At 37.7% G+C, this 23,897-nt stretch overlaps 1 protein-coding gene across 2 annotated transcripts in view; it reads right to left on the bottom strand.

Moving 5' to 3' along the window:
- TUBGCP3 (tubulin gamma complex component 3) overlaps nucleotides 1-23,897 on the bottom strand; it is a 54,537-nt gene that overhangs the window by 13,056 nt on the left and 17,584 nt on the right. Inside the window, exons 6-13 of one of the 2 annotated variants that reach the window (XM_080577123.1) lie at nucleotides 22,306-22,478; nucleotides 19,366-19,484; nucleotides 15,771-15,896; nucleotides 12,262-12,330; nucleotides 7,917-8,049; nucleotides 6,404-6,570; nucleotides 4,562-4,672; nucleotides 4,045-4,153 (exon numbers count right to left, since the gene is read on the bottom strand). In XM_080577123.1, coding sequence (XP_080433249.1) covers nucleotides 4,045-4,153; nucleotides 4,562-4,672; nucleotides 6,404-6,570; nucleotides 7,917-8,049; nucleotides 12,262-12,330; nucleotides 15,771-15,896; nucleotides 19,366-19,484; nucleotides 22,306-22,478 — 1,007 coding nt within the window. The remainder of the gene's footprint in view (nucleotides 1-4,044; nucleotides 4,154-4,561; nucleotides 4,673-6,403; nucleotides 6,571-7,916; nucleotides 8,050-12,261; nucleotides 12,331-15,770; nucleotides 15,897-19,365; nucleotides 19,485-22,305; nucleotides 22,479-23,897) is intronic. The other variant, XM_080577124.1, reaches the window with a different exon arrangement.

The following is a 23,897-nucleotide window of genomic DNA, read 5'->3' as shown; positions in this document are numbered from 1 at the left end:
ATATTAGAATCAAGTTTTACATGTTGTTCTGCTAAGATTTAGCCTCAATTAATAATTAACTGCTTTTAAACCAAGTAAATAAACAATAATTCTAACAAAGAATTCACTGTTTATTGAGGGAGACCTTACAATGTCTGGTTCAATGACTCACTGAGGTTTCCAAACTTTCATTCAATAACCTGTGAAGCTCTCCATAGGACATCAAGTGCAAGCATATGTAAAGAATTCACAGATATGATACCTGTATAAAGCATTGCTATGCTCAAATTCCCTACACCGGCAGAGTACTACTTAGTCAGGTGAAACACGTGAAAACTTAGGAGATGCGAGAACTAATACAGACCATAGGCAAGGAGTCCCCAAAATACTTTCTCCAGTCATTGACAGCAAACCAGGAGAGACAGATACCTCACCAAAGTCTCTACTCACTCTGGTCAAGGCAGAAGTCTGGTGTGATTTGACAAAGCAACTCTTGTATTGCTCACATAAGGAAGCACGTAACAACACCATACCCATTGCTGGGAGAAAGGGAAACCGTTAGCTGGTAAAAACACATTTATCTTGCTGATACAAATGCACTTGTCTCACTGCTATAGGGCAACTTGGCATTAAGGAAGTCCAGTCAAGTCCAATTTTCTTCTTTCCCCTTCAGCAGATCCTGGCCTCTTTACTGCTGTCTTCAAAAGATGAGTTCAAACGTGGCTGTTTGCACACAAAGGGGTGTCAGCCATTTGATGTGCCTTATGGCTGGCTTTAGAGGAGAAAGGAAGAATTTCCAGAAGGGGAAAGTTAAAAGAGAGGTTTCACAGAGAGATCGCAGTAAGCTACAACACCCCAGTGATCTGTTCCTAAAAGTCTTTTCACAAGACACTGAGAGCCTAAGAGACACGGCAAAAGCAGGAACAAGCCAGCCCAGAAGTAGTCATGAGCTAAGTACCTTCAGGCACACAGGCTGGGCCCTGGGCTGGCCCAATGCACAGACAGGCAAAGCCAACCAACAGCAGGCAGTTGCCTCGTTTGCCTATGATAAGCCCCCTGCCTTGAGAGAAGTGACCTAACCACAACCCTTCATCTCAGTCTGGAAAACTCAAGTTTGCCTGCACAGCTGTAACCCATCATCTCTGTGTACATACACACCAGCACAGGCAATGCACCATCCCTATTTGACATGTAAAGAAGTCGCTTACATCAACAAAAAGAGGCCTAGACACAAGTTTTTAAAGCTGTGTAAATTTATCTCAGGACACACAGTGGAAGAAATGGGTCTGGAAGGAAAAAGGCAAACAGCGCTGACAGACAGGTCTATGAGCTGCTACTGAATGTAGCGGTCTTGGGCAAATCCTCATTCAGAAGTTCCCAAACTTGAGGCTGGAGTGCCAGCTTTTACTCTGTTCTGCACCTCTGGCTTCCTGTTTTTAACACATGTTCAGATAGCAGCTTTTTTTTTTTTTTTTTACTACCATTCTTACTTCGGCATCAAAAGAAAACTGAGGAAAGACAAGAAGTTTAAAAACCGTAAGCTCACGAAGTTGAACAAAGGGAAGTGCGGAGTCCTTCACCTGGGGAGGAAGAACCCCAGGCACCAGGACATGCCAGGGGCCACCCAGTCAGAAAGCAGCCTGACAGAAAAGGGCGTCAGGGTCCTGGCGGACACCAAGTTGAACACAAGCCAGCAAAGCACCACAAAAAAGGCTAGTGGTATCCTAGGGTGCAGTAGGCGAAGTATTGCTACCAGGTGAAGGGAGGTGATCCTTCCCCTCTCTTCAGCTCTGGTGAAGCCAAACCTGGAAGTACTGTGTGCCCAGTTCTGGGCTCGTCATTACACAGGAGACATGGTCACATTGGAGAGAGTCCTACCAAGGGGCACAAAAGCAATGAAGGGATTGGGGCACCTCCCCTAGGGTGAGAGCAGCGGCAATTTTAAGCCTGCAGAAGAGAAGGCTCAGGGTGCACCTCAACAATGTCTTTGCACCCACCCCTTCAGGAGGGTGCAAAGATGATGGAGCAAAGAAGATGGAGCCAGGCTCTTTTTAATGGTGACCAGTGAAAGGACAAGAGACAACAGACACAAACTGAAACACAGAGGAGCCATTTGATTATCAAGACCGCCCTTCTTTACTGCGCAGGTAACTGAGGTTGCCCAGATAGGTTGTGGAGTCACGTTCCTTGGAGATCTTCAAAAGCTGCCTGGACATAGTCCTGGGCAGCCTGCTCTGGGTGGGCCTGCTTGAGCAAGAGGTTGAACCAGGTGACCTCCAGAGGTCCTTTCCCACCTCAATCATTCTGATTTTGTTATTCTGCGAGTTAAGATTCCAAAGCAAGTTAAAATTACAGCCAAAACCATGAAACGTTCAGAATTAAAGTGAGAAATAGCACTCAAATTCAGTCTGGCACTCTATCCTTCTGTCGTTATTATTATAAGTAATTATCTGAAGAGATTATCTGAATTATCTGAAGAGATGCTCAGGCACAAACAAGGAGGACAGGATGCATTTCCAACATCAACACATTCAATCAATGTAAGAGAAACATACACAAAAAAAAAAAAAAACAGAAAAGCATGGCCATAAACTCTGAGTAAAGCGGTGAAAGTAGTGTTATTCCAATAACGTTTTTGCCTTTTTCAGGAGTGGCTGGCAAGATGACGTTTCAAATGCATTTACAGTCCTTATTCACCTAAGCCTGACCCCTTCTCTCCAATTTAAGAGCAGCTAGTTGACTAGGCAACCACTGCACGTGGTACAAAAAAAAAACCAAAAAAAAAAAAACACCACAGTATTACATGAAATCTTCTTACAGACATTAATGTGGTTTGAAGAGTTAATATAAAAGCTAATCCAAGGATCATCATAAAGAAAAAGAAAAGAAAGAAAAAAGAAGAACCTCACAAAGCCAAGGTTTTAAGTTAGCTGTGATAAAGTTGTATTTGAGAACAGGAATAACACAAAGTATTATACAAGAGGTCAAAAACTGCAAAGAAGGATGTTCTTAGAAAACTAAGTGAAGAACTAGTTTGAAAAATATTTGGCTAATGCATTTAACAAAAGCTGGATATACTAGCAGGACATCATTACACTTCTAGAACCTACTATTCAGTAGCATCAGAGAAACAATCACAGTCATCTACATTTTAACCATAAGGCTTTCCTCGGTATATAAGTTATAAGGAAGTTAAAGAAGTAAAATATCATTTCACCAGAAGAAACTTTCTTCTTCCTGATGTAGCAGCATCCTAGGCATTACCTTACCTTCTTTGCTAATTTTTTAAACATCTAACACGAGTGCTTTCTATGGGTATTTGCTCTCTTTCATCATAACAATGCTAATTTGACTGTAAAGAACATGCCAAAGATTAACTATAAATGGCATATAAACTCTCAAGCATTAGAATTGAAATTTCTTCTAAGTAACAGGAAATAACCTGAAGAAATTCTGAAATTAAACTGATTTGGTTTAATGTTCAATAACTGGCCACTTCAATTTTAAATAAACTTCAAAAATAATTTTACTAGCCTCCCACATACTCAATTTTCTTTTGGCATATTACAGTGGTAGAATGAATTTACAGAAAGGCTTCTGTCCTGACTGCTTTTACTGCTCATTCTCTTATACTAATGGATTTTTGATTTTATTTTTTTTTAATCACAGAACTAATTCACTGTATTATTATGGAATCATATGATGTGTATTTGATGAAAAGTCTCAATTACCAAATTCTCACAGAGGCACTTGAGAACATCCCTGCTCTCATCCTACCCACCCACCTGAAGTCATCTGAAAGCAGGTTGATCACGCCTGGTTTCATTCAGAAACCCAGTACATTAACAACCAACCATCCAGCAAATCTATTAAGAAAATTACACATGCTCACCTTCAAACGTGTTCCGTAAAACGCAAGTGTCCATTAAAAAGCTATCTTTTAAACGGGAGGGACTTTTGTACTCCTTTCCACCCCACTATCCAAAACGTCAGTTTATAATCTAAACCACATATTGTACAGAGTTCAGTTCAAAGGGAAGAAGTTGACCAACACTGATACCCTACCACCTTTTGAAGATTCTGCAGACTTTGCCACAGCAATCATCTTCGTGGATGGAGTTTGATCATGACAAACTTGATGCAAGAAGTTTATGGATTTTCCTATTAAGAGAACCTGAAAACGAGAGATTTTTTTAAAAATATTTTAATTTTAATAGTGACTTGCATGTAAGTTTAAAAGCTAATAAAAAAGCCACCCACAACCAGCAGGACAACAGAGTATTCTGTCACCGTTCTTCAATCCTAGCTTTACAATCCCAACCACGGCAACCAAGAACTCCACTGCCAACACAAAACACTTTGAAACAAACATTTTCGCCTCTCAAGATCTCCTTAAATAAAGATTATTAGTCAGAGAATGGAAAAAATAGTCTTATAGTCTTCCTCAGCAAATTAATTCTATTAACTTTGTTATTCTTCAGATGAATATTTACTGTTAAATTTGGTCTCCATTTTCTTAATAAGAACCTAAATAGCAGCATAGACAAACAAATCATCAGAAAATTAATTTTTGAATACATACCTTTTTTGATTGCTCCATTGTAATAAAAGAAGGGATCATTGATTTCCTCAAAGTGTATTTGTCATGCCATAATCTATCAGTTTTAACTGTAGGATCTGAAGCCACAAAAAACTGTAGATTGAAATAAATATTTAAAAGAGGAAGGTAAACTCTCTCCCCGTTTTTCATTTGTGAACTATGAAAACTGAAAAAAAATATTTCTTAGTTGTTCTTTTAACTAGAAAAGCTAAAGTTGTCCTGGAAACTGGCATTCAGATTGGATCTTGACCAATACAAACCCTGAAGAAAAAAGTTGAAAATTGGACTCATATAATTTGATCTCCTCTGTACATTATGAAACCTTGGCTACCTCAGGAAAGATGTACTATCCATGAAACATCCACTAGGAAATACAGAAGCACACAGCATACTTCAGGCAATTAGAGTAGGAGAAAAATGTCAGAATATAACTGCAATATGCTTTTATTTTATTCATTCTATTTTCACTCATTCCTCCTTTGGACTTTCTCCTATTTTAGGAGATGCAGAATTGCAGAAAATAACAAGAAATCCTTCAGCAAGTGAGGAATCAAATGCCAAGGTCTCTCAGCTCTACATAAGAAAATACTTTCAAATATGTAAGAAACTAAATCTACACAGTTAGTTTTATTAAAATGAGTTGTGGAAAGATTCTCTCCTCATCCAGTCAAACAAGACGTCAATTTTCAGGACAAGAACTTCCCCCCCCCTCCAAATACCACTTCAAGCAAGAATGGTCAATTGTTTTTGTTTGAAAATCATCTATGATAAATAGTAGCTTTCAATATACACGTATCCAACAGTGATTTGCAGTATTAAGAACACTCTCAGAGCAAGCATATAAATTTTTAAGCAGACAAAGAGTTGAAAGCTAATGAATGATTTAAAAACAACCAAAACTCCCAATCTCTCAAGTCTGAGGGGTAGCTGGAAAGACAAATCTACATTTCTACACTTTTACACTTTTGGACATAAAGATTCATAGATATTTTATGTAAGTCTGCTCAAGATGACCTTAAAGATCAGCCATGTGTGATATTTGTACTCATTTGAATTTTGATGGACAGTTTCAGAAATCAGACACCACTTTCCACATCCAAGCCAAGTTACACAGATCCTTCTCAGGAGTGGTCAATTCATTTTGAAAATGATTCTCTGGCTTCTTGGAACTAAATAAAATCTCAATTTAACAAGACTGTACTGATTGGAGATGGGAAAAATAATTGGGAAAGCTTAAAAAGACAAAAACTCTTTAAGAAGAAAAGGAGTGTTACTAGAAGGTGCTGTTATAGAAGTTACAACAAATACAAGTAGATTTTCTAAAGAAAATCTGCAACCATAAGCCTGTTCTATCCCATATGACAAACTAAAGTTGTTTATGAGGCTGGGGATAACAACAGGTAGTCAAAGCAGAATATTCAGTCTCTTACTTCAGAATAAATTAAGTTTTTATCGGAATACAAGATTTGCATTCTAAATAGTTAAGGAACTCTGTATACATTACTATTGCTACACTAAGCAGGAAAGAAGACAAAGATGACACTTTCTTCAGAAGCAAGCATCTACCCTTAGTCCATTATTCTGCCTCTACTAAACAGACCCAGGATACGATTCATCAAAGACAACATAATGCATCTCCACGTTTGGACACTACAAAAACAGTGAATCCATGAAGAAGCGTCACATTTTATGTTGTTATTGTATAATATGAGTAATTAATATATGTTTATATCACAGTCTATTTCTCGAGTTCTTCTCTAAGCTTCCCACAGACTCTTCCATAAACCAAATGAAGAGTTGAAATATTTCCTATGTAAGAATTACCTCATGGTATGTATCCTCCAGCTCTCCATCATAAATCCAGCGATAAAGAAAATTCAGTACAGGATGGGATACCAGGCCAAGAATGTGCTGAACCAGAGACCTCATGTAGGGATCTCCTGTTTTAGTATAGGCATGAACTGCTGAAGCTAGTTCACCACCTTTTCTCCCTGTAAGATCATAGGAGAGAGAAACAAAAAATGTATGGAAGAAAAATATATACACTACACTTAAATTCAGCAGCCATCAATTTTAACTAGTCAGATGTCAGCTAGGGCTTATTGAATAGTGATTCTAAAATGTAGCAAAAGTAAATTTTTTAACATTGACAGGGAATGGTTAGCTTTTAAAGCATGAAACATTAATCTCACTGAAGCATTAAGCCTAGTTTTTTGACGCATTATTCTGTCCAGTAAATGGCAGCTTGGAGGAATCCAAAATATACAGTGTCAGATCATCCACAAAGGTGGACTTTATGCCTCTTTTCTTCCCCATCACGCTAATTAGAAGGGCATTAAATGAGCCTCAGTATTTGTTTCCTTCAGTCTTGACTTTCTCAGATGTTCTGTGTGCATCATAAACACAAACACATCTTTTCTGCTTCTCAGTAGGTCTCCCCAGTAGCTCCCCTTTAGGCAGTATCTCCGGTCATCTTTTAATTAAACGGTAAGAAGCCATCTCCTCCCCCCAAGAAAAAAGAAATAGATCTAGAACTTGTTTTGCTGTTATGCTACACAGCTTAGAAGTTCCTTGCAGCACACGTTATAGCATTCAAAGTTTTCATGAATGTCTTCGAAGTGAAGCCGTCTTTTCTTTTTTCCTCCCAAAATTGTCAGCAATTCCAATAATCAAGGTAGAACAGGTGATACAAACTTTTTCAGTTAAGATGTACTTTCCAAAGGGCTGTAATCTCCATTTATTTTCAAAGACAGCCAAGCTGATGTACCCTCAGGAAGAAGCATAGCTTACAAGTTGGTTAGTGGCCAAACTTTTGGTCAACTCCAACACCATTCCTTAGGTCTTGCTTGTGGATTGCTAACACAGCCACATGCTATTTGCAGATTTGTGAAGTTTTGTTGTTTCACATAAATCTGCAGGAAAGTTGCAAATCCCTCCTGTATACGGCAACATGCATAGAGGAATACTCATAACAGTGAAAAGACTGAGCCAGACATTTTGTAGTGTGCTAGTGGGATTTACCACAGTATAATATTCTCTGAAACGTAACTAAAATTGAACTGAAAACAGTGTGAAAATCATGTCCCCAGAATTTGAAGAATATCTTATGCATGCCCTAATTAAAAATAAAAAAAGCAAGTTTAAGCGCATATATACAGCATTGTAATTGATCAGTTTTCTGTTTAAAATGAGAAAAAGAGATACTTCTGAGGATTAGCTACTCAAAATGTGCAAAAACATTAACATCAGTAACATTACTGATATCTATAATTGGCATGCATAACCACTCAAAAGTTAAATAACTTCCCCCAAAATGTCAAATGAACATTAAACAGACCTTGGCAGTGATCAACAAGTGCTGCAAGGGTCTTTAACCTTATTTTAGGATCATACGTCCAGACTAGAAGACGACGAAGTGTTAAACTGCTCTCAAGTCCCAAATTCACGCCCTGATCGTCTTCCAATTGGAGCTGATCGAATTAGAAATAGATAGATATATCAAGGAACAAAACTGGCAAGTACTGAAGCATGAAATGGGTGTTTCATACTTTTTGTTCTGACATTAGCTCTTTATTAATACACTTGAAATACCCACCATTATATGTTCTTTTATAAAAATCATTGGTCCAAAACCTGAGAGCCACACAGGTGGAAACAGAGAATCAAGTGCAGCTGAAAGGATAGAGATGAGCAGAAGTGTAATAGGACAGACAGAGTGCAAAGACCAAGAAAGTTAAATAAACCAAGGTGTTAGTCACGAAAAGAGAGAAGGGCAAAGGAGTACAGAGATCCTGAAAGACAGCAAACACTAGCCAAAGAGATACTCAGAAAAGAGTTAAGGAAAACATCTGAAGGAAAACACGAAGGATATAGGAGGTACAGTGTTTATTACTGCACAGACAACTTACTTTAGTTCAACATGGTACAAATTCTGTTTCGTGTCTTTCTTGAAAAGCCATCAGAACTTAAGTTAGCTATATAGCGAGATTAAGGAGTTGCTACCATCAGTACAAACATCTATGGTGAGAAATAACTGTCACGATGCGACTACCACGCATATGAGTCTCACAACACCATGGAAAATACAAATGAAATTCTTGCATCCGAGATGCAGATGTACATCTCGTACAAGCACAGATGGAGCAAGCAGGACAGGAACACAACCTAAGAATATAGAAGCAAGCAGTCCTAAAGCAGTCCAAGCAGACAAAGTCTTTGGAAAAAATGATTTATTTCTTCCTGTATGCTACAACCAACTCATTCAACTTCCTGATTTTGCTTCCTAATCTAGCACATATTTTGTCAAATGCGTCAGCTGAATTTACGCACATTTGATTTCTGGTTGGCTATGCTCAAGAACGTGCATAGCCTCAAAATGCAGAGAATGCTGTCAAATGCAAGCAGAACAAAAGCAGAGATGATCAGAAAAAGCAAGACCCATTTAGTCTAGCAAAACAAAAGAATATAACTGCTACTAACATGGGTCTATGTTATTAAAAAAAAAGAGAAAAGAAAACAACTCATCTCGGAAAAAGTTGGAACTTGACAATGATAAGGCAGATGCAAGCAAGAACTGCCCTTTGTCGCTAGGGAAGAGATTATGAAGCAACATCTTCATCATGAATGTGCATTTTTGAAGGGGCTGACAATTTGAAAACAGTCTGCAAGGAAAAGACCTGAAAAGCTTATGGAATAGTACGCAGTACACACAAGAAGACTCTTTCAGAGGAAGAAAATGTATGGGGGAAAGCTCTGAAGATGTAAAATAAAGTTAGAGAGAAAAAGGTAACAGAGAACCCTTTGATGAGATTCTTGTTATGTACTGTGCCCGAACTGCAGCTAACTGAACTCCTAATCTAACAAGCTGTATGGAGTCTTGAATACAGGAATGCATTATGCACTCAATTCTAAGACACGATCCCCCATCTTGTCAAGGAATCAAAGTGAAAAATTTAGCAAGCCAGTGTCTTTCAAAAATGTAGATTTTTCCATTTTAAAAAAAAGTAGACAAGTCATCAAGCTCACCTCGGGGATAATCTGGCAGAAGTCTTGAGAACACTGACATGTTTCTTCAAAATTTCTGTCCCACTGATTATAAATGCAAGAAATGCCATGCTCTGTCAGAACACTGGCTAGATGGACTATTGCTTTATCTCCAATAATAGCAAAAAGAAATGCTGTGCAAAAACATGCATAAGTTGACCCCTCTCTACACTCCATTCCTCTTAGGCGCCCTGCACCCCAGCTGTAGCCTTCTGGATGTCAGACAATGCACCCTTGATCACCCTTTCTAATGGCAGTTTACAGAGCTGCCTTCAACACACTTGTATAACCCTCTTTTCAATCCGTTGATACTGCCTTCTGCCACAACACCATAGGGAAATACACTTTGCAAGATGGCCACTCTTGTTTTATACCAACCCCCTGCTCATTTCACAGAGTACAACCTTTCCTCCCATAGCCATTCATCAAATCCCACAGCTTCACATCTGGCTTGTCCTCCGTTAGTCTGGAAGTCCCAGCCACAGCCCTCCTGAGACTTTTCCTCTTCAAGCAATCCCTCTTCTTCTGCAATTTCACATCTGATATCCTTCAGAACCCTTGGACAAAGGTCATCTAGTTCAGGTGAGTTATTATCATATAACTTAGGTATTTAGCCTAATGCTTCCGTAAGTGAATTCAACTCAGTGAAAACTTGGAGCTTCCTGTAAGCAAGAAAACCCGGCCCATTTACTTCTGTATCAAATTCTTCTGTCAATGGCACAGGTAGATAAGTGGGAAGATGTTTGAAAAGGATCACTTGGGTGTGCACATCTCTACATGAAATAACAGCTCCAGTGTGTAGACTGCATAATCTACTATTACCTGTAATTCCTGAAAACACTACCTTATATACTTATATATACTACCTTATAATGGAATGAATATTATATTTGGGACAACTTGATTAAAAGGTTATCTCCCGAAAAGATTCTTCCAGGAAAATTGCAATTCTGTAAGGAAAAAGGATAAAAGAGAAAGAAGTAGCATGTTCTGTTCTCTTTGGAAGGTTCAGCAAAAGAAACAGAAAAACAGAACAAGCTCCTTCTGAATCCTGGAAATGACACTTCTTGTCACTACTTCATGGCATTGTTGAAAAGTAAAGTTTGACAAGATTAAAGTCAATGCAGAAGAACATCAAGGTAGTGTGAGTGATCTAAAATAAGTATGAGCTGAAAGGGAATTTTTATCTATTAAAAATATAGATAATGATGAAATAAGACAATTAAAGGGAATCTAAAAGATACAATGAAAGATCTTATTTGGTATGTTTGAGAAAAACAAAAAACCTTTGCACTTCTTTCTGTAACTCGAAAATACCAATGAAACCTCTTTTTTGCTTTGCTTGTGCACACAGCTTTTGCTTTCCCTATCAAACCATCATTAACTTGACTGACAAGTGTTTTTGCCTTCCGTTTTCTCTCCATCCTGCAAAAAACAGGAGTGAGAGGCAGAATGGAATGAGTGCTTGGCTGCTTGCTGTGGTCAGCCCAGCACAAAGGCAAATGCAGTTGGAAGGTAAGTGACAGCAGAACCTTCCTTTCCTTTTTCACTTACATACATACATCTCCTCCCATCAGACTCCTCTCTCCTTTTGAACAGTTTAGTGGAGCAGGAAGGGTAAAGAGGTCTGAAAGCTGTGTTTTAAACACGTGAAATATTTTCATGGTCAAAACATTTTGAAAGTTAGAATAAATCAAAGCTACAGCAAGCCAAGAGACCAAACACATTACAGACAGAGCAGGAAATAATTACAAAAAGGTTAACCTGATCATAGCCAGGAAGAAAACATTAAGTACAAATGACAGGCAATCCAAAGTTAGAAATGTTGAAGAACTGCAAGTGAGTAAAAAAATGAATAGATGCTTTGAAAAAGCATACAAAAGCCTATGATTTAAATGATAGGTTTTTTTACTTTGTTCTTTCAAATAGCATTTTAATTAAATGTTGGGTTAATTCTCAGAATAGTTTTTTCTCAATTAGCAATAATGAATTCCTTGAAAGTCTCATATAAAAAAAAAGCAAGCACATATCAAAGAAAAAAAAAAAGAAAACTAATTTTTATTTTAGAGCTAGCATCTAGATGCACATACCTACACAAATTTGTGGACAAACTGCAGATTATCACCACTGAGTTGGTCTATACAGCACAGAAAAATAATGTAACATTGAAGCATTTTACTCAATCAGCAGAAGGGACAAGGAAAACGTACAACCAGTCTCAGACAAAACAAAAATTTGAAACTGTCCTTGTTCCTAGCTACTGAACTATGCATTGCTTGAAATACAGAAAAGAATGTTTTTCACCTTTCACAAACACCTCATGCTGTTTGGGATCTGAAGGATAGAAATATCACACAATGAAACTGACAAAGTGAAGCAAAAAGGGAACACAGACTTAGAAACACAGATTATATTTCTTGCTTACGTAGAACATCGTATAACAGTGAATTTCTAAGAAAAAATATTCATCAATAAATATATATATCCAAAGAGTAAGTAATGCACAAGTTACACAAAACTGCATCCACTGTCAATAGCAACTGTTACACATTCTTCCCTTTCCAAAGGTACACCTTTTAGGAGTTGCTGTGCTTTAAACTGTTTGAATAATAAAGTTTAATAAGAACCTCCTAGTTTACCTGAGAATGCAAAACAGACAGAAGCCGATAGTATTCTTTGAGTTCCTGATGTAAGGCTGCACAAAAACTCTGTAAAAAAAAATAAAAGAAAAAAAATCATCAGGAAATGTCTTTCTGCTTTCATCTAGAACAGCTCTTATCCCAACATCATACTGTGAAAGTAGTTAGAAGTGTCCTAAAAGGAATTGAGCTAAAAATAACATTTCACCACAAATCTTAGAAAATGCTCCAACATGTAAGTGCTTCCATTGGGGATGCAGTCCTTTTCCAAGAATATATGCACATTGTCGTGAGACTTTGTCATCATCTCTCAATAAAGACATTCATAATTACTATAAGGATGTGCAAATCGAAACATTACCCCAAAGAACTTTATTTGAATAATTATGTAAAAGACATTATGTAATAAAGTAGTAGAGTTTCAATTTCAAAAAGGCCTCTAAAAACGGAATGTAAGTCGGGCAGCTATCATTATATGCATAGAATAGACTATATGACATGAACAAGAAAACACAACAGTCATAAAAGAATACTCCCACTAAGTGCTGCTGGATCAAGTAATCTAAGCTTCTGGCTTTTTACCCACTGGCAGCCATGCAATGGGTACTTTTCACTTGACATGCAAGAAATGAGTAATACCAAGTATATCCTAAGAAACCCATAGAATGGGTACTTGGGGTTATTTAAAGATAAATACATAAAGATTTTTTTTTTAAATAATTCGTGACAGAATAATTGTTTAGTAATGACTAATGACTTAATAATGAGTAATGACAGAATAATTGTTTAGTAATGCATAGTGTTCTGCAGTTTGGGAGACCTGGTTTTTTTGGTTTTGTTCTTAACTTAGCATATAGACTAAAAAAATCCTGCAACATTTCCTCAAACTGAGTAAAAATACAGCTCATTAATTCTGGACAAAGTTTAAAGTTTTTGACTTCAAACACTTTTTTGTTTGTTTGAAGAGTGCTTGTGTGCGCATAAATTCTTCAGAACTTATTTCTCAAACAATTCTCAGATAATTATTTTGATATCTATTTTAACAGATTACAAGCAGAAAAGAGGTACCATTTTCATGAAAGCTTAAAACATCAAGAGCACCCAACTTTTTTTTTTTTTAAATTGTTTCCCCAGGCCCTTCCCCTCAACCCATTTTAAGTAATTTAAAAAAAAGAAAAAAGAGAAAAAGAAAAACCTCACACAAACCCAAGAGCTTAAAGTAAAATATTTATTCATTACAGTATGTACAAGCAAGAAATCACTACTACAAACACAAGAAAAAAATACATCTTCTTTCCTGCTAAGACGCCTACCTGATAAGATTCTAAAAAGCCTAGAAAAAAAAAAAATTAATCTTGCCATTGTATCCTTGACTGAAGAAAGAAAGTTCCTTTCTTCAATTCAACTTCATCACTTAGAAAGCAATACAAAATTCACTTTATTCCAGAGGATACTGAAGGGCAAAAAGAAATCCCCTCATGTGTGACTGCACTTTTCATTTCTTCTCACTTGCTTCTTCAGTACATTTTTGAACCTATTAGAGTAGCATTTGTCAAGACAGAGGGCAGAGTAGAGACTCCAAGAAAACGTTCAAAATATGCTATGTATGCATCTACACAAAAAGTGAGAACAGTACCACTGACTTCAGTGGTCAAAAGGATTTAAGATCTAACTTTCCATCTACTTTTCAGAAAAGTTCTAGAAGTTAAAATTTACATTCAGTGCCAATTCCTGCATTATGACACTATAACTACAGATTTTTGTTTCCTAAAATGCCAAAGAAAACTGGACATTATCCTAGAATTCTGATTTCATCTACAGCAAAAGAGGACTCAGGAAAGAAAAAGAATGCTTGCTCAAGAGAAAAAGTTTAAAATGCCCATTACCTCAACTGGATATTTTTTCTAAATGGGTAAAATGTCAAAATATAAAGCAAGTTTTATTTCATTGCTGATTATTATTTTTGGTTTCTGAGGACAAAGTAAAACTTCCACACTAAGCAGCAAATGTCAAAGTGCAGTATATCGGTGTCTCTCTACTTCAATAATTGTCTGTTCCTGACATTTTGCCTGGTAAAAAAACAATCATCTTATCCTACATGTGGTTTAAACATGTGCTTAGACAGGCACTCTTTTAAAGTAGTAACAAAATAATCTTCAGAATGCACAATATATTCTTGTGCACAAATTCTTAATGCACACTGTGCAGCACCTGAAATTGTCAGCTATAAAAGCAACGAAGAGCAGTAACACATACTCTTTTTGTCCAGATACTGATAGTAAGAGTAGAAATGTTTTTATTTGTACAATTACACACTAGAATTATAATAAATACTTGCCTCAAGCAAAATTAACAGCATCAGAGCTATGCAGATTCAGCTAACTAGCTGCACAGCCTTCTGCTCAGAATCTGAAACCTATATATGATAACTGAGATACTGCACATTTAAATTCACTGAAGAATTAAAATTCTCTCCTTACTGTAAGCTTGAAGATAAAAGGCAGAGACAGCAAAAATAAGCATAAGCAGGAAGTAACTAGATAAAGAATAAGAAACTTCACCCAGATAGAAGGTGGAGAGTGAAGAAAAATGCATATACAGTAACACTACTATAGAAACCATGGAAATTAGCATTGGATTACTAGAAAAATAATTTATATGTGACTAAAAGGGTTACTTAGAATAAGAGACAGAAGGGAACAGAATAGAACATTAGAAAAGTAGGAAGCACTCCAGTGTCTCTACTGACCTCTTAAGAAAAATTAGATTGAAGGGAGAAGCACTTCAATTTCCTTGCAGGTTAGGTAGGATGTTATGGCTAGAGGCAAGGACAACATTTCTGTCGACTCAGAAGGGATAATATCCAGTTTTACAGAGGAAGCAAGTGAGAGGAAACGGGAATGCCTTAGCAGTAAATGTGGTTTTGGGTATTACAGCAGCTGTGAAGTTACTGTAGACTACAAATCATGATGATGAAACCTATAAAAACAAAATTTGACATTCTTTTGATGCTGTATTCAAAAGAAAGAGCAGCAGATAACAGGGTATTTGCATTTTCATGTAGAGTTAGTGCAGTGTTAACACATGAGCGTAACATTAGCTGACAAGACAAGAGCATCTCCTGCAGAGGTCACCTTAACAACTGAAGTAGTGATTAATTAGCTTAGAAATGTCTCCATCCCACTTAACCAATGCTTTTGTTTATAAAAATGCATTATCGCTTCAACAAATACATGAGATTCAAAAAAAAGGAACCTATGCATGAGACCTTCCTGCTATAAATGAAGCAAGTCCTCCTCAGGACCATCAAGGGCAAATGCCTTTCCCTCGCCTTCAGACCCATACCAAGAGTGGCAGTCCATGAAAGGTGTAAATGAAAGGATGAATGATCCAAGCTACAAGTTCTCCAAAGTTTACCCACCATTCCAGTACTGCATTTTACTCAGCAGTTTCTAAAGGAAACAAGACCAAAATATTGTAGCAAAGTCAGTTTTCTTTAGCTGACCTACCTGACCCACAAGTCCAAACGCACGATCCAAACTCCTCTGGTCTGTGTATTTTCTTATTTTATTATGTAGCCATCCCAACTCTGCGAGTCTGCTTGTAGTATCTCTGAGAGATTTGGACAAGCTCACCTACAAAATTAACAGAAGCAACAGCTTGTAAGCTGAAGTCAAATCATGCCACAGAAGTCTCTCTTTCTCATAAAGCAAGACAATTCAAGAAACCATCATATTAACTTCTACAGCAGAGATAGTGGCAAAAAACACAGACAAGCCTGTAATTAACATTAAGTTTATACACATAAGCCATGGAAAGGAAGCAGCAACAAATATATTACTGGCAACTTTAGGATCTTCCCTTTTGGGAATCTTAATGTTACAGTATTCACACATTCTTTGTACATTAGGCAGTTATGACAGTAACAGAAAGGTGATTCAGAATCGCACTTCATCTTATCCTGATATGCTGAAAATACTAGTCTCCAGAAAAAGGTGTCAATGCCTGAAGCCAGTAAAGAAACCTAAAGAAAATAATTAGTTACTACCACACATAAAACAAATCTTTAATAGAACATACGTGACCCAATGCCAGACTAGGCATCAGGAACTAAAATTTACAGAATCCGAATTCTAAGTTTAAGTCAGATGCACCAGTAACAGCTTTCACAAGTTGTTTAATCACCAGCATCTCCGAGCTTTTCTAGTTTGTTCCTCCTTTTCTTTTACCAAGTATGTCAGTTAACTCTGCAAGCCTGCCTTAGTACCCAGCAGCCTATTTAACTATTACTCTCTTCTCCTGAAACAGCACATTTCTTCCTTCAAACTACCAGCGCATAAGACACTGCTCCTTCTCTTGGTCCTGCCAGGAATATGCTTCTACCCCATTTCATCACATTGCCCAAGAACACATGTGAATGAGTTTGCAAAATTTTGTTTGACAAATAAAAACAAAGAATATGACTTATCCATTAGGCCAAGAGGCAGAGATTGACTTTTGCCCAGAACGCTTGGGCCTATCTGATCTTTACAGACAATTTTGACTTGGGGAGCTACTGGAACAGTCCAAACAAAAGCAAGGAAGTGCACTAACAAACCAACTAGAGATCTAGCTCACTTCATTTAGCCTTTTAGCTAGCAGTACATTCTCCAAGATAAAAATCAACTACAGCGCAGGATAGCCACAGCAGTGTGGACTTGAACCAGGCAGCACCACTTCATCGTGAGACCAGAGTTCAGCCCATGGCCCTCTTGTTTGACTGTACAGACCAGCTTTCACTGCTTGAACAGTTTCTGTAGGATAAATTATGATTTGACACAGATAAAAATACTGTCCACGGTTATAACCAAAGTGATGACATAAGAAATTTAGAAATCTACCATTAAGGAGTGCTTGGCAAGCATTAAGCATAACTACACATCCCCGAGAATCAAATGAGGAACAAACAAAATTGGCTTAGAGTTATTGTATTTGTATCTGTTAGATACAATCAGAAGCTGCTGGCTTATACAGTGCTGAAAGTCACCAGCAGACCTAATAAGAAGGTTGATATTAGAAAATGTTCAAGCAAGAATCAACAGCTTGGCAAGTATGTTACTTTCTGGGGAAAAAAAATAGATTGTAGTATTTAAAAAAAATAGAAGACTGTTCCTTTTCTGTGCGCGAACTTGTGCAGCTGGGGGAAAACTATATGCTTTGACTTTTTTTTTTTTGCCTAACATGCAGTCAACACAACTAAAGTAGGGATGCTATCCTCGTTCATCAGTAAAAGTTCCAGCTGCAGGTCGTCAGGCAATCTAGCCTTCACTGTAGCTCAGTACAAGTGCCAACAAAGAAGAAGGATGGAAGACAACTAACTTCACAAAAATAATCCAAAAGATACTAAGTTCTCAAGAAACAGCACTATTGACCACAAAGTACCTAATAACCAAACTCCCTGAATTAGCATAGTTAGGAGTTTGAAGTGACACAATTTTTCACCTCAAACTAGCCTAGTTGATGTGGAATTTATGCTGAGAAGTAATGAAATCCATTGCAAAATTAGTGATAGCACTTATATTTTCTCCACGTTCCTCTAGAAAAATCCATGACCCTATCTTTCCTCTGCCGTATATAATTTAATTTATATACAGAACTTAATTAACGCAGTGCAGGTGTTGAGGAATTACAAACTATGCAGCATCTGCAGGTGTAGGAGATGACATCCTCAGCAATCCACTTATTAACAAGACTTGGATGAACATAAGGTTTTCATTCCCCTTCCCCCCCCCATAAGCAGCCCTAGAAGTCATTATAGAGCTGTGAGGGGAGCAATTACATATTCCACTTTTTGCTATTATTACACAGAAAAAAAAAAAGGCGGTCAGTTCAGATATCATAAGTCTACTGTGCTCTTGAACACAAACTGACCCCAAAGCAGCTCTCAGCTATTTTGGGACTAAGTCATATTGTCATAGGATAAAGTTCTTAATGCAATCAGAAGCACTGTCTTCCCAATCGAACAAGAACATGAAAAGCAATTAGTGAGCTGAAACTGAATTGTGAAGCAGTATCCTCTAAATACTGAATAGCAAGAAGATACTAAAGCAAGTAGCCCCAGCTGCATGACCTCATCTGATCTCTGGTAAGTTGTAATCAAGTCCGTAGTATCAAGTGGCTAGCATACATGCCATTACTCAGGCTGCTGATTTTTATCCAACAAAAATGTGGTCAAAAACCTGCATCTGCTTGACATTCATTTTTATACACTGATGAAGGCAAATGATGACCAAAATCCTCAAATTAAGCCTTAAATTAGAAGTCTTTGTACTGGCTTAATTCTTGCGGGTCTATCTTGGTAGCTAGAAAAGGTCGGTTTGGGTACTGCCTCTGGACAACTTGTAAAATGCAGGTTTCTTTCTGGAACCCAACCCAGACAATTATCTTTAAATTCATATCAGTACATTTATGTTGCTCTTTAAAACAGAAAGACACAAGAACTTTCAGTCCCCAGTGTGATAGCTATAGTTGTTCTCTAGTCTTGCTCCTTCATTTGGAGCAGCTAGGATAAAGCAGTCAGAACTAATTCCAAGGTCCAAAATTTCTTCAATTCTAAACTCTAAAATTATACTTTCCTAGTATAATAACAGAGCTGGTATCCATTTGTGTGCCTATTTCCATGCACGCATATGCACAAAAGTTTGGACTGAGCAATACGCTAACACCAACAGACATGTTCCTTTCAATCTTTCAGCCACAATATAAAATACTAGAATTCCATATCTTTGCCTCCAAATGTTAAAGAGAAAGTAGGCAAAAGTACATGTGAACTTCAACCATCTGGGTTTCCCTCCTCATTCTCCAAAAAAGGCAATTCCATTTCATATTGCCCCTGCATTTGTTTGATGGTAACTTTCCTTCATCCTGCTGAAGGCATCAAAGTGTTTGACTGAAAATAGAAGATTGCTTAATAGTAATTGAAACTACTCTGTTGTTCAAAAAAAGGGGGGGGGTGCAGAGCAAGTAATGACTTCAGTTAGTATTTTTATCTACATATTTTTTGTTGCTATTCTGGCCTTACACACCACTCTGCTGACATATGTAATACAAGTCCCCATACAGTACCTTTCCCTCTACTTTATAGCAATTTTCAGAATTGCACATTTTGATGTTTTTGCCATCTATTCCCTGGAAGACATACAAAACATCTCTTACAAGGTTTGCTTCAGTTATTTCAACAGAGCCTAGAAAGAAAAGAAAACAGAATTTAGATTTGTTGGGACAATTAAGTTGGATCACAGATTCAACAAACTATGTAGATGCCTAGCAAAAAAAAAAAAGAAAAAGAAAGAAAACCAGAAAACCTGTACATATAACCTGCAAAGATTTTTTTTTCCTGACATTTAATACAACAAACTGACAGGAAAGCCAGTAATTCCCCATGCCTGCCTCTACCGATACCTAGATTTGTCTCAGATCAGGTCAGCTAGTGTGACATGGCACACGCTGCGTTTTAACAAACACTTCAGTGAGTTCCTAAACTTGTTATCTTCTCTAATTCAATCACCAGAGCAAGTTCTGAGGCAAGCATCACAGTAACTTCACCTTTCTTCATCAACACAGTTGAAGCTTTTAGTTTGGACTTTCAGAGTAATCTCTTCTCCATTCAGCTAGGAGAACATCAGAGTTAATTCAGAACGGAGAACTGCCTGTTTAAAAGTGTTATGCAATGCTGAACACCACTGTTCAGTGTAAAAAGATTAATCAAAATCAGACTGCCAGCTGCATAACAGCTACAGAGCTGGCAAAGAGAAAACAGTAAATACAATTTCTGAACCTTTGATTTAGTAAAGCTATTGCAGCATTCACAGAACCACAGAAAGGTTTGGGTTGGAAGGGACCTTAAAGCCCACCCAGTTCCACCCCCCTGCCATGGGCAGGGACACCTTCCACCAGACCAGGCTGCCCAAAGCCCCATCCAGCCTGGCCTTGAGCACCTCCAGGGATGGGGCAGCCACAGCTTCTCTGGGCAGCCTGTGCCAGGGCCTCACCACCCTCAGAGTGAAGAATTTATTCCGTATGTCTAATCTAAACCCACCCTCTTTTAGTTTAAAGCCACTCCACCTTGTCCTATCCCTACACTCCCTGACAAAGAGTCCCTCCCCAGTTTTCCTGTAGGCCCCGTTTAGGTACATTCTGCTGTCTTGCTCCTATAACTAGTTAGATGTTAGAATACATTTGTGACTTGGGAAACTAATTGATTTAAAAGAAATAAAAGATTGAAGAAGATGCCATGCAGGTCCCTGCAACTATTCCCACATGTTCTGGGCTAGACAGCACCATCTACTTTTGTGACTTCATTTACGACACCAAGACTGTACAGATTTCAACTCTCCAGTTGATAGTAATCCAGAAATTGAGATGCTTTAACATGCTTCTTCCAAATTTGACAGCACTCTTATTCTCATCAGTCTGCCTCCCAGGCAGATCCCAGCATAAAAACAAAAAAAAATAAATTGTATTCCTGTTTTGGCAAAAGTAGTCATCACCTTAAGATGCTCTTTAAAATTCAGATTCCTTTCATAAGTCTAAGATGTACACAAGAGTGGCTAGTTCCTTTTAGGAACTCTTAGTGAGATGGTAGAAGATTTAAGTGCACTCTCCTTCAATTGCTAAATGGTACAGCAATGCTCCAGATTATACTGTCTGTGTAGGTACAGTAATAAAAAAGCTCTAGTTAACAGCAACAAACTTTAAAAGAAAAAAAAACACTTGTAGTTAGAAGAATTTTATTCACAGAAATATATCTTCTTGAAAATAGTCTTTCATATTCTGAGTACAGTTCTACTACTTCAGCAAGTGCCTACATGTAAGAAAACTTGGTCCTTATACCTATTCCACATAGGGATTAGGAGTCATGGCTGGCTAACTCAATGAAAACAAGACCTACTGCTCTTTAGAGCAATTAGTACAGCAAAAATAAGAGGCAGGGCTAGATCTGAAAGAGAGAAAAAGTCTGTCCATCCTCTTGCACATCAACAGTATTATTAATTAGGTTCTAGTTGCCCAGTGCTGCCCTGAGCCACACCAGTACAACTCTGTTCTATTTGCATTGTGTACTGTAACCAGTAAAGAACCTAGATGGAGTTTAAAATACATGATAAGTTCTGCTGGGGCTCACAGATAGAGCGTATTTTAAGCTTATAAGTATCCCTGCATCATTATAGAAGAGTTATTAAAAATACAAAACACCTCATCTTTTTTTTTTTTTTAAACCAGCCAGCAGCAGCAATGTAGGATGATAACATCTGCCATTAGCTCCCTTACTCAGAACAGTCTCCCATTTTTATAGTAAAGGCAGAGTGGGTTGAAACTTCCACAGCAGTTGCTGCAGAGATGATCTGGTAAACAATCCCTCCTTAGTTATGCTTGCGTAAATTCAGAATACATCCTCCAGACATCAGTTTCAAGTTTACAGCTACTTAAAGGAGTAAATGAATAATATTTATCTATTTTTCTAATTGACAGTAACCTATGGCAATTGCTCTAAATAAAACTACCATAAACAATCTACTAACTAAAAAAAATAAATACTTTTGAAGGCTCTGTATTCCAATGCACAATTCCAAGTTTTAAAAGACTGAATCACAAACACGAGTGTCTTTCATCATTCTATTCATTGAATTGTTGTTCTGACTTTCTAAAAGCAGTAGCATCTTTTGATCATCACAAGAGTGACTGCTACGTGTAACCACAATCACTTGAGCCTGACAAACGCTGCAACACAGTCATAATCGTTTAAGTAAACCAAAACACATCAAACCAAACATTGCAAAAACAAATTAACAACCAGCTAAAGCACCTGTGGCCAAATACACTACTGTCTTGCATATTTATTTCTATCCTTCTATCAGATACATTTTAGAAAAACTCCTCAAACAATACAACGTGCTATAAAACTATTTCAAAAAACATTTAAAAATATTGGTGGTTGTAGATAAAACAATTTATCTAGAAAGTTAAATTTTGTAGAAAGATAAATTTAACGAATGCATCTTTGCTTACCACTTGTATCTCCTTCTCGCCTTGACCTTGGCACACCACGGGAGACAGTATTTGAAAAGCCTTTTGAGGTAGCACTTTGTAAAGAAGGCTGGCTTGCCGTTAGAGTCCATGCAAGACGTGACCCTAATTGCTGACGGAGGCAGTCTCCAACACCTGGAGCTTGATAGGATTGTCTAAAAGGACAAACGGAAGAAACATCTTGAAAACCTTGACTCTATATCCATCAACTGGTTTGGGGTATGCAAATTATGAAAGATGCCCTAAACTTGAGGGCTTTGTTTATTGAAAAAAGAAACATTAGAAAAGGTGCAGAACATACAAGCCGTTTATTGTTTCATACAAACCTTAACTTCCACACATCCCCCGTAACAAAGAAAGGGGAGAACAAATTTAAACAAATATTATTTCATATCAGAGAATGAAGTACTTAATTCACTGAATTGTGTAGATATGCTGAAGTGGATTGAAAGTGAACACAATTGTTCTTATCTCAGACCACAAAAAAAAAAACATAAAAAAATAATTGCTACTTGAATTTGTAGTTACATGCAAGACAGAACTAAAGGTAAGAAGAGAAAAAAAGTTCACTTTCCTTCTACTCTGTTTAGGATAGTTTGTATCGAGTGCCTGAAGATGTGATGGAGGAGGGAGCAGCTAGATAGTTCCAATTTCCCTCCCTTTCAAACTTATCATTCTTCTCACAAAAACAACTTTAAAAGCAAAAATTTTAAGAGTAGGAATTAGCTTCCTGATTATTTCTGTACCATGATGATGAAAACAAAGTTGAAAATATTTGCAAGTGACTTTTGCCCGACAGATCCTCCATCTTCCCCTACCTGAATATAAACATTTTACTTATTTAAAATAATATTAAAAAAAAAAGGCACTGAAAGAACGCTGCAAAGCTGTGAAAACACAGTTGTAGTGAGAGATAAAACAAGACTACAACATAAACGTTCATGTATAAAGGCGGAGGAATTCCTTTGCCCTCTCACTCACCACACCATAATTCATGGTATGGCCAAGCAGCATCAAACTTAGATGATTGTAACTGAGGAGAAGAACAAAGCCTGCAGGACAGAGCAACAGCATTGTGTTTAGCACTTGTAATGCCTCAGCAAGAGCACAACGCTAAATTTAGGCTGTTATACTTCAAAAAGAAAGCACATTAAGAAACATAAAGGGCATGAACATACAGAGAAGTTTACTCCTGCCATGGGCAGGGACACCTCCCACCAGACCAGGCTGCCCAAAGCCCCATCCAGCCTGGCCTTGAACACCTCCAGGGATGGGGCAGCCACAGCTTCTCTGGGAAACACGTGCCAGTGCCTCACCACCATCTGAGGGAAGAATTTCCTACTAACTTCTCATCTAAATCTCCCCTCTTTTAGTTTAAAGCCATTCCCTCTTGTTCTATCACTACACTCCCTGGCAGAGTCCCTCCCCAGCTTTCCTGTAGGCCCCAGGGAGGCCGCTGTAAGGTCTCCCCAGAGCCTTCTCTTCTCCAGACTGAACAACCCCAACTCCCTCAGCCTGTCCTCATAGGAGAGGTGCTCCGGCCCTCTAATCCTCTTCGTGGCCCTCTGGACTCG

Source organism: Anser brachyrhynchus (assembly GCF_964034855.1).
Source record: "Anser brachyrhynchus genome assembly, chromosome: 1".
In the NCBI taxonomy this organism is placed as follows: domain Eukaryota; kingdom Metazoa; phylum Chordata; class Aves; order Anseriformes; family Anatidae; genus Anser; species Anser brachyrhynchus.
This window is presented reverse-complemented; position numbering and strand designations above follow the sequence as displayed.